General features: G+C 37.3%; 3 protein-coding genes across 3 annotated transcripts in view; 2 read left to right on the top strand and 1 right to left on the bottom strand.

Annotated features, from left to right (window-relative positions):
* The window catches only part of LOC129795977 (prostaglandin reductase 1-like), a 211,683-nt gene that overhangs the window by 62,030 nt on the left and 138,503 nt on the right, over window positions 1-11,150 (top strand). The gene's annotated exons all lie outside the window — the stretch shown is intronic.
* On the top strand, window positions 14-4,297 carry LOC129795966 (exportin-2). The gene is made up of 3 exons (XM_055837553.1): window positions 14-227; window positions 314-1,773; window positions 2,776-4,297. The coding sequence occupies exons 1-3, from the start codon at window positions 143-145 to the stop codon at window positions 4,147-4,149; spliced, it is 2,919 nt and encodes a 972-aa protein (XP_055693528.1). The 5' UTR covers window positions 14-142; the 3' UTR covers window positions 4,150-4,297.
* Window positions 6,948-11,150, bottom strand: part of LOC129795962 (protein tincar) — a 108,217-nt gene continuing 104,014 nt past the window's right edge. The window contains exons 10-12 of the mRNA XM_055837548.1: window positions 10,879-11,038; window positions 10,674-10,799; window positions 6,948-10,564 (exon numbers count right to left, since the gene is read on the bottom strand). Coding sequence (XP_055693523.1) covers window positions 9,857-10,564; window positions 10,674-10,799; window positions 10,879-11,038 — 994 coding nt within the window. The 3' untranslated portion in view covers window positions 6,948-9,856. The remainder of the gene's footprint in view (window positions 10,565-10,673; window positions 10,800-10,878; window positions 11,039-11,150) is intronic.

The following is an 11,150-nucleotide window of genomic DNA, read 5'->3' as shown; positions in this document are numbered from 1 at the left end:
AACCTCTAAAAAGTATTAAAATTCAAAAGGAGTAAGAAGAAGATTGGCGGCTGTGTTTTTCTCACAAATTTTTTGCATTTTTACCTTCATTTACGACAAATTTAAGTTAATTATTGAAGTGAAAGCACTGCAAGGAACCCAAATGGACCTCAATGAGGAGAATTTTCGTCTTTTGGCGCAATATTTGCAGCAAACACTCAGCCCGGATCCCAATGTTCGACGCCCAGGTAAGGTTAAGTTAGGCATTTTGGGCTATTTTGCGGCACTTCCCATTGGGGCGCTTTGTAATGTTCTTTTTGGGGAATATTTTCAGCTGAGCAATTTCTCGAGGGTGTTGAGGGCAATCAAAACTATCCAATATTGTTGCTGCATCTCATCGATAAGGAGGATTTGGACATGACAATCCGAGTGGCGGGTTCTGTGACATTCAAGAACTACGTGAAGAGGAATTGGTACTATGACCCGGATGAGGGGAAACCAGATAAGATTCATGAGACAGACAGAACGGCCATAAAGACGCTGATTGTGACGCTAATGCTGAAATCCCCGACGGCGACGCAGAAACAGCTGAGTGACGCCGTGAGCATCATTGGGAAGCACGATTTCCCGGGGAAGTGGCCCCAATTGATTGATGAGATGGTGGATAAGTTTGCAACGGGAGATTTCAATGTGATCAATGGTATCCTCCAGACGGGACATTCACTCTTCAAGCGCTACCGGTACGAGTTCAAGAGTCAAACACTCTGGCTGGAAATTAAGCTGGTGCTGGATAAATTGGCAAAACCCCTCACGGATCTCCTTGTGGCCACGATGAATCTCGCCACGCAGCATGCGAGCAATCAGCAGGCATTGCGGGTCATCTACGGGTCCCTCGTGCTCGTCTGTAAGGTCTTCTACTCCCTCAACTACCAAGATCTTCCGGAATTCTTCGAGGAGAACATGGAAACGTGGATGCCGAGCTTCCACACAATGCTCACGACGGATGTTCCCCTCCTGCGTACGGGTGATGATGAAGATGCCGGCGTAATGGAACAGCTACGATCGCAAATCTGTGAGAATCTCTGCCTCTATGCGCAGAAGTACGATGAAGAGTTCAGCCCGTACATGCCGCAATTTGTGACAGCTGTGTGGGAATTGCTGGTCAATACGGGCATTCAGACAAAGTACGATACCCTCGTGTCGCACGCCCTCACCTTCCTCGGCACTGTGGCCGATCGTACGCACTACCGGCACCTCTTTGAGGATCCCAACGTCCTGGCGAGTATCTGTGAGAAGGTCATCATTCCCAACATGGACTTCCGTGCGTCCGACGAGGAGCTCTTCGAGGATAATCCCGAGGAGTACATTCGCCGGGATATTGAGGGCTCAGACATCGATACACGTCGTCGGGCAGCGTGTGATCTCGTGAAGATTCTCTCGCAGAAGTTTGAGGGGAAAATCTTTGAGATCTTCAGTCAATACCTCCAAGTTCTCCTGGGGCGTCATGCGGAGAATCCCCATGCAAATTGGCGTGCCAAGGACACCGCAATCTTCCTCGTCACATCGCTGGCATCAAGGGGAAGTACTCAGCGGCATGGGGTCACGCAGACGTCGGAACTGGTGCCATTGCCACAGTTCTGTCAGCAGCAAATTGTCCCAGAACTCGAGAGGACAAACATCAATGAGCTGCCTGTGCTAAAGGCGGATGCCCTGAAGTTCCTCATTAGCTTCCGGAGTTGTCTTGAAACATCAAGCGTCGTGGGGTGCCTTCCCCTCATTATAAGGCATTTGCAGGTAAGTCTTGGCGGAAAATTATGTGTTAAGAAGTTTGTAAAATATTCTGAGATTTTTGCTCTTTTATTCCGGAAATTGATTGAGGGATGATTCATCTATCTTAAGTCTTCTAAAAAGTGTCTTTTCCCATTAGATATTTGCAAATCTCCTTAGGTAATCAAAAGGGAAATATTTTTTAGATCTCAGAACAATTTTTGTGATTTTTGTTGAGTTTTTCCAGTTTTTCTGACTTGTAGTTCTCGAGATATTCAATTCCCGGATTGAATTATTTTTTACGTTTTTTACCTATAACGCGAATGTCGTGGAAAGGATCATCTCTGATTTTTTTTGCATAAATCAATGATCAGTGAGCTGCTGTAGTGCTAAATAAAATTTCATTGTAGAAATATTGAAAAACGTTAAGAATTTTCCACAATTTCATTCCCGGAAGGAAAATTCATTACAATAATTTGAGGTTATGTAATTGTAGAAAAATCGTCAAATTTTGCAAGATTTCCTTTTTCTATAATTGAATGAGAATCTAGATTAACTAAAGAGTTAAAAAAGTCACACCCAGCTGGATTCTGGAGATAATCTATCCCGGGAAAATTCATGGAAAATAAAGCAATTTGAAGTTCCCGGAAAGTGTCATAAGTGGCTGGAAGTTGTGCAGTCATCCTACCCATTGCATCAGGAAGTTTTAAAGGGATCTTAGGAACTTTCATTTCAATACCCGGCTGATCCTTGAGTTCATTTAGGGGTTAAAATCTGAGTCTACAAAAATGCTTCACGAAATTGCAAAAGGTATGGACAGATGAACTCAAGAATCAGCCGGGTGTTGAAAAATGAGTTCCTAAGATCCCTTAAAAACTTCCTGAAGCAATGGGAAGGATGACTGCACAACTTCCAGCCACTTATGGTACTTTCCGGGAACTTATCAAACCGTTCCGGGAACAAAGTGTACTAGCTTCAAGTTTCAGCTTATAGAGAAGATAAATGAAAGATTCTCTGTTTTTCCTGCAGGCTCAAAGCGTCGTGGTGCACAGTTATGCGGCATGTGCCATTGAGAAAATCCTCATGATCCGCATTCCTGGTCAGAAGGCTCCTGTTACATCGGCTGTACTCACCCCATTGGCAGGGGATCTCTACGGGGGGTTGTTTGGATGCCTCCAGCTGGCGGGTTCAGCGGAGAATGAGTACGTAATGAAGGCAATAATGCGAAGTACATCAGTCCTTCAGGAGGGAAGTCTCCCATTTATGGGTTCCATCGTCCTGCCGCGTCTTACGGAAATTCTCACGCTGGTGGCAAAGAATCCGTCAAAGCCGCATTTCAATCACTACCTCTTTGAGACACTCTCACTGTCCATAAAGACCGTGTGCAAGGCTCAACCGACTGCTGTGGAGTCCTTCGAGGACGCTCTCTTCCCGATCTTTCAGGCAATCCTGCAGCAGGATGTCCTTGAATTCATCCCCTACGTGTTTCAACTGCTCTCATTACTGCTGGAGATGCGTGAAGGTGTCGCAACAATCCCTGAGCCCTACATGGCACTCTTTCCATTCCTCCTGTCGCCACTTCTTTGGGATCGTCCGGGGAATGTTACGCCACTCATACGACTCATCTGTGGCTACATACGTCAGGGATCAGCGCAAATTGTGGCCTTTGGGAAGCTCAATGCCGTACTTGGGGTGTTCCAGAAGATGATTGCCTCAAAGACGAATGATCATGAAGGCTTCAACCTCCTGCAGACACTCCTAATGCACTATCCCATGCAGGAGCTACAGCAGAGTCTTCGACAGATCTTTGTGCTCCTCTTTCAACGCTTGAGCTTGTCCAAGACGACTAAATACACGCGCGGATTGATTGTCTTCTTCAGCTTCTACGCCGGGAAGGTGGGAAGTGCAAATCTCGTCCAGATGATTGATGAGATTCAAGGACAAATGTTCGGCATGGTACTCGATCGTGTCTTCATCCCCGATCTCAATCGCATTGCGTCGGATGTGGAGAAGAAAATTGTAGCTGTTGGCGTCACGAAGATCCTGTGTGAGTGCCCGAGTATGCTTGTGGAGCCCTATTTGCCGTTCTGGCCACGACTCATGGAGGCTCTCCTTCAGATCTTCGAAGCACAGCCCGATGCAACGGAGGGTGAGGATGATTTTGTCGATGTGGAAGATACTCCGGGGTACCAGGTGGCCTATTCACAGCTCAACTATGCGCAGGCAAAGGCAAATGATCCATATCCGGAAGTGACCGATGGGAGGGCATTTCTCGTGCAGAATCTTGCCAAAATGGCAGCCACACAGCCCGGACAGTTGCCGCAACTCATCAGCAAACTTTCAGCCCTCCCACAGCAAATCCTCAGCAAGTACTGCTCTCAAGCTGGCGTACAGATTGCCTAATGAAGGCCCATCTGCTTTTTTTTGTTAACAGCTGAGACTCCCCTAAGAAGAAAAAAAAATGGGGCCACTGACATCCAGTTTTATTCTTTTTTTCACAACATGATGTAGGTTCATTAATTGTAATAAATAAATGATTTTTGAAACCTAATTCTTTTTATTTTATAATAAATTCTCGATCTTTGAGAAAATTTTCTTTTTCAATTCTAATTTCAAGGAAGGAAAGTTAGCTGTGTTTCTTTCAGACACAGCTTTTGTGTACCGAGCAAAATCGAAAGTCGTCAGATCGGGCTCAAACTTGGGATGAGCACGAATTAGGGTCCCCACATTCCAAAAAACGTATGCGCCAAAAAAAATTTTTTCCGGCCGGCCGGCCGTCCGGCCGTCCGGCCGGATTATAAACTTAAATTGCAAGAGAACGGTGATAGATAGAGACTTGCGGTAAACGGCAAAGTTTAAATATCGACCTGAAGAAATCCGATTATGAGGTCAAATCCACCCCCTCACTCCCCCGTCCGCCATTTTGAATAACCTCAAAATTTTGTTTTCGCTATATCTCAGCCGCTATTATAGCTAGAGGGCTGAAATTTTGATATGTTATAGGGGCCATCAAGAGCTTTCCAACGATACATCATTTTCGAAAATCGGTCAAGCCGTTTAGTCAATATGGCCGCCACAATTTTTCATCGAAAATCGACCATAACTCGAAAACGGCTTGACCGATTTTGATCAACCCGGGGTCAAATGAAAGATCTCAACAAACCCTACATCTCTCTAGAACATCCGAAGTTTCAAAAGTGACCGCTAGGGGGCCAAAAATCAAAAACAAAATTTTCGATGAGTTTTCGATGAATATCTCGAAAACGCCATTATCGATTTTCTTCATTTTTTGATATGTTATAGCTGACCATATTATCTAGCTCCATGCCAAAAATGAAGAAAATCTATGTCTCCGTTCTCGAGATATAGCCTTCCAAAGTTGGCATGTCATATCTCGGGTTCTACAAGTCCGATTTTGATCAACTCAAGTGCAAATGAAAGGTTTCGTGAAGCCCTACAAATGTCTAGAACATTGAAAGTTCGAAAAATGACCGCGAGAGGCGCTAAAGTCAAAATCAAAATTTTCGAAAATTTCGAACTCGAATATTTCGAAAATGCCATTATCGATTTACTTCATATTTTAATATATTATAGTTGAGGTTAAGACCTTTCCAACGATAGCTCAAACTCGAAAATCTATGGAGCCGTTCCCGAGATATGGCGTTTTAAAGATTTCTTAGGGTATGACTTTTCTACTTTTCCCGACTTTGCGCGTATTTAAATTAATTCGCGTTCTAGTTTGCTCTCACAAAATTGGTACACTGAAAGAAACACAGCTCCCGTAAGCTTGGTCAGCTTACCAGTACATTTTTTTTTTAATTTTTATTATATTAAAATAAATTTTTTAGTCACCTTTTTATTTAGTAAGTTTCTTGTTGTCGCTCGATATTTTACGTTAATTCTAGACTTAGCATTATCTAAACTAGAAATCCTTAAAAAAAACTAAAACCTAGCGAGCCTAGCCTAACTAAAGCAAAGGTCTTGCTCTAGTCTAAAACTTTAGGATTGACTTAAAAAGCTTAAGTCTAGTTAAGAAAAAACTAGTATAGTTTAAAGAAGATGAAACTGGCTTAGAGATACTTAGATCTAACTTAAGACAATTAACCCTTTCACGTTTTTTGGGTCATACGCTGATCCAAACGTGAAACATTTTTTTTTTTCAATTATTTATGAATGTAATTGTTTTTCCATGTTACAAATGCATCAAATTCACTAAGGGGCCAAAGAAGACGTTCTGAATGAGAAAAGTCCTCTAAAAAAATTCATAGAATAAAAATTGCGATAAAAGAGCGCATGTTTCAATGTTTTTATGTTTCACGTTGGACGTTAAAGGGTTAAATTATAAAGTCTGACGTTACGTTAAGCGGAAATGGAAAATTTTTATTAGTTATGCGCTGATTAATTAACCCCATTAACCCAGATTTGTCCTTTGTTCTTTATTTAGGACACTCGGAAAATTTTATTTGTTAACTTTTAGTCCTTTTTGTGCGTAAAAATTGGACGAATAGTTATTATTTACACAAAAATCGAATGAATTCGGTTAAAGGAAGTCTTTAAGAACTTTTCTGGGATGTCTGGAATTGACTTTTCTGGGACAATTTTAAAGAAACTATTCGCGAAAATTTCAAAGAATTTTTAAGCAAATTCGGGTTAATTGATCCGAATTAGATCTAACATTTAAATCTCAACGCCTTAATTCAACCCACTATCAATTCTAGAAATTTTTGACCAAGGATTATTTATATAATGTTTAAAGCTCAGCTAGGAATTTTAGGTCATGTAAATTCTAAAATTAACTTGAAATTAAGTCTTTTGAAGATTGCTTAATAACTCAGAGAAAATCAAACCGGTTTAAACCAACTTAATGTCTAAATTTTCTTTATTTTTCGTAGATTAGTTATCCATAAGTTCTTCCCAAAATTGGTTACGATACGGACAAGAATTTGAAAAGACAAGAAGTCTTTAAAAAATTTATTTTTTCTTACAGAGATCATCGAAAATAAAATATGCAAAGAAAAGATACGAATAGGGGAAATTGGGGTAAAAAAAATCAGTGAAAAATTTTTAAATGCCAATTTCTCCCATGTTATGATTCGGAAGAATCTAAAAAAATATGATAAAAAACAATGAAATTAAAAAAAAAACTGTTCCTAAATTAAAAAAGGATCTTTCACAGTAGTTATCAGCGATAGAATCATTAAAGAAGAAAACATTTTTATATTTTGTAATAATTTATTTAAATATACAAAACATTTAAGTTAATCGTCAATACAGAGGTTTTACATACATGTATTAATTATTAATATTTCCTACTTCATCATTTTTTTGTATATTTTAATAATATTTTTTTTAATTTAATTTATCTTATTCTTATACATATTTTATGGTATCCTGTACAAATATTTATTTTTCAACACATAAAAATGCGTTTTTAAAAAGATTCCTTCATTTGAATTTATTGGCAGTATTTTGTTTTTGCAAACGGATAATTGCCAAATAGCTTTCTTTAAAAAAATGTTTTTTTGTTTTTTTTCTTAATTTTATTTCAAAATTCGTCTGAAATAATAATAAATTTTATTGTTTGTCTGAAATTGCTTTAAAGAAATGAGAGAAAACAATATTTTCTAATCAGTCTTTTGCAGCTTTCTCGAGGGATTGTGATAAGATTCTTAATGTTTTTTTTATCATAAATTAGAAATACTACAAAAAAAATATTTACAATTAATTTTCTTTTCAATTTATATTAGTTAACACATAATAATTAATAAAAAACACTGTAAATTCTTTTCCACCGTTTTTTTTCTTTAATTTAAAAAATCCTCATTTTTCATCAATATCTATTGTCTTTTGGTTTTTTTTATCTTCAGTTTTATTTTCTCTTACATTTTAACTGTTGCGTTTTTTTATTCTTATTTTGCAACAATTTGCGTTTTTCAATATATCGTGGAAAAATAGAAAAAATTGTAGAAAATGCTCCAACTACAAAAGATTCATCTAAAAAGGTTTATTTTTTCATCATAAAAATGCAGCTCAAAATGCGATATAAAAATTTTTTTCTTATAAATCTTTCTTGTTTATTTATTTGCAAATAATGCGTGCGTTCATATACATATTTTGTTTTTTTTTTTACTTCATTATGCTAAATACCGTGTAAGCTTAGATATGGTTCCTCGGGGATATGCTTAAAAGTGGTTCCAGCGTTTCTTTTCATTTTTTTGACATTCAGATTAATTTTCTTTTTAAATATGTTTTTTTTTTCTATTTTCTGTGATAAAATTTTTCTTTTTGGGGCCTTGTGTGATATATATATCATCAGCTAGGCAGTATATATAGGTATATATTGTATGTATATCTAAAGTAAATAGATTTATAGAGGGTGTGTGGTGTGTATATGAATATTTTATGTTATTTTTTGTGAATTTGTAATTTATTTTCTTTCAATTTCTATTTTGCAGCTTTCTATCAAAGAGAATTTATTGCAAAAAAATAATCTTGATCACTTGTTTTTAGTCTAAAAAAAAAAAAGATTTTCAATAGAAACAAAACTTCTTAATTTTTTTTAGGAATATTTCTTAATAAAAAAAAATTCATCAGAACTTTTTAAAAGAATTTTGTTAAAATCTTGCAAATCTCAAAACAATTATTAAAAAAAAATCTTTCCACAATAAATCCTCTTTGATGTTTTTTTAAAAATATTTTTTGGCTTAACATTGTTGTTTTTTTTTCTTCTAAATTCTTTTACTGAATACCCTTCACAATTTTGTTTTAAATCTATTTACAAGCAGTTTAGTAAGCCGTAGAAGCGTAGTTTAGTGAAAAAAGTTTTCATTTCTTTTTCTTCCTTCTAAAAAGTCTTATAAAAAGCAGTTATTTAGAGTCACAAGGTGGGGTGGTTCTAAGCGAAGATAGTTTTTAGATTTTTGTTTTCAAAGATCATTTGAAATTCTTTTTTTTTGCAAATTCTTTTTCATTGAAATTTCCCTTCAATTCTTTGAAATTTGATTGGAAAATTCCAAAAAAAAATTTTCTTTTTGTCTCAAATTCTCTCATAATCTTTCTACAATAGTTTCTATTTTCTTAAAAATATTTTATAAGATAGATTTTGCTTTAATATACTTTTTTTTTTAAATAAGTTTTTGCGCTAATGTAAAGTTGCGAAAGGACTTTCATTTCCTTCCTGATGGATTGAATTAATTTCTTTTTTGTTTTTTTTTTTTTTACAATAAAAGGGCAGTGAATCGTTTATTTTTAGAGGGAGGGGGTTCGTAGGCTCCTACCTAGTTAATGCAGCTGATAGATGCTCATTGATTTTTTTTTAAAGTTCTTTGTTTTTTAGATCTTTTCGAGGAAGAATTTTTGCATGATTTTCCTCTTTTTCCTCAAAGATTCTCGAAGAAAATTCCTCCAATTTTTCAGTTTGAATTTAACGCTTTTTTTAAAGACTTTAGAAGTTTCTATTTAATGTTTTTTTCTTTCAATTATTTTTAAAACTTCCTCCCTAAAGATTTTTAAAGAAAATTCCTCCAATTTTTTTTGTACAGTTTAACTTTCTTTTTTAAAACTTTAAAAAATTATTTATCTGATGTTTTGTAATTCGGATTTACTTAAAAAAAAAGTATTTTCCAAATCTTTTTCCCCAAAAATTTTTAAAGGAAATTCTTATATCTTTTTCTCTATTGTTTAATGATGTTTTTTTTTAATGAAAAACTATTAAATAAAATCAATTAAATTGAATTAATTTCTAATCTACTTTATGAACCTTTGGAGTGGATTCTGATAAAAATTTTAACAGTTATAAAATTTTTGATATTCTGGGAAAAATCTCTAAAGATCTTTCTGATTGTTTTCTGGGATAATAAATTCTATAAAAATCTCACAAATCTTTTAAGTTGTTAAACAATAAAAGATTTTTATCAGAATCGATCCCTTAATCCTGATTTAATTTTTCAAGAAAAAAAAAACAAACAAGAGCATCTCGCAGCTAAATTAAATGCCCCAAACTTACCTCAATGGATTCCCAAAAGCAGAAGCCCTTTTGAGGTTCAAAATAGAGATTCTAGTGGAGGTCTCAGGAATTCCACAATTTATTAATTTTCCGCAAAACCGTTCCCTAGTGGGTGATGTAGATATCCTGCTCAGAGATAATGGAGTAATTGGCTGAATCCCTATCTTCCGGGATTGGCATCACCGTTAGGGGTTCATGGAGGAGCTTCGAGAAGGTGTGATGCCCACTCCCGAGTCCCAGAATCCCATATGGGGACTCAGCCGTCCGGACGTGCGGAAGGCGCCGCATGAGGAATTGATTTTGCGTCGTAAACTGCCGAATTCCATTCGGGAGGGTTGTGTGCATCAGTTGGGTCTTTGACTGTGAATTGGGTGTGATGGAGTGCTGACGGAGATTCTGAATTTGCTGATGGCATCCCACAGGGAGGGGCATTGTACTGCAGTGCGGGTACTCCATCATTGGTGGCTCCGAAATGGCTCGTGTTAGGGGGAGTGTTGCACTACTTGTGCGTAGGCCATCGGCTGCAAAGCTGGACATTCGCATGTTGGTGGAACGACTGAAGGGCTCCTCCTCAATTGCCGGTGGAATGGGTTTGGTGGCTACTTTGGCTGAACCAGGACGTGGTCTGATGGTAACTTCTGAGAGATCACGCTCCTCACCCGAATGGACCCCACTGGAGGTCTCCGAGGGCGCACGATCGGGCGGTGAGGCGGACTCTTCGGTGGATGTTGTGTCTGAACGGGGTGTGAGGGCCTCATTTGGAACACCTGAGTCTGCACGTCTCAGGCATCGAGGTGTTGAGCTCGATGTTATCTGTATGTTGCCAACAACAGAAGATTTATTAAACTTTTTGTTAAAAAAAAAACTTTTTTTTGCTAAAAAGTCTTAAGAAATCTTCTACAAAAAAAAATTAATAACTTACGTGAGCTTCATTGGTGTGAACTGTGACTGTTACTGGAGCAAGAGGACTAACCATCTGCTCCACAGGAGGCTCCAAGTCTCTCGTGGAAGCATACGTTACGCTGTCATCTCGTACACTCTCCAGCAACTGAATAGAGAATTTAAGAAAAAAAATGATTTTTGATTTTTTAAAAATTTTTTAGCTAAAAAAAAATTTAAAAACTGACCTTGCCCTCTTCGGACGTATTATCATCTACAATATCTTGAGCTGTGAGATCGCTCAAGTGGAGGAGATCCCCTGTGGGGCCTCTCAGGGTGGCGTAATCTCCGTCATCAGCCTCCCCCGTAAGAGGGGGGACACATACCGTGGCTCCACGGGCCTTATTGCTGCAAATTGACAAAAATTTAATATAAAAAAATCTTTAAAAAATAAAAATCGAGCAACATCGATAAAATTTTTAAAGAAAAAAGAAATTAATCTTTTTTTTTTCATCAAAAA

The sequence above is a fragment of the Lutzomyia longipalpis genome, chromosome 4 (genome assembly GCF_024334085.1).
Source record: "Lutzomyia longipalpis isolate SR_M1_2022 chromosome 4, ASM2433408v1".
Taxonomy (NCBI): domain Eukaryota; kingdom Metazoa; phylum Arthropoda; class Insecta; order Diptera; family Psychodidae; genus Lutzomyia; species Lutzomyia longipalpis.
The sequence above is the reverse complement of the archived record's forward strand: the minus strand, read 5'-3'. Positions and strand labels throughout refer to the sequence as shown.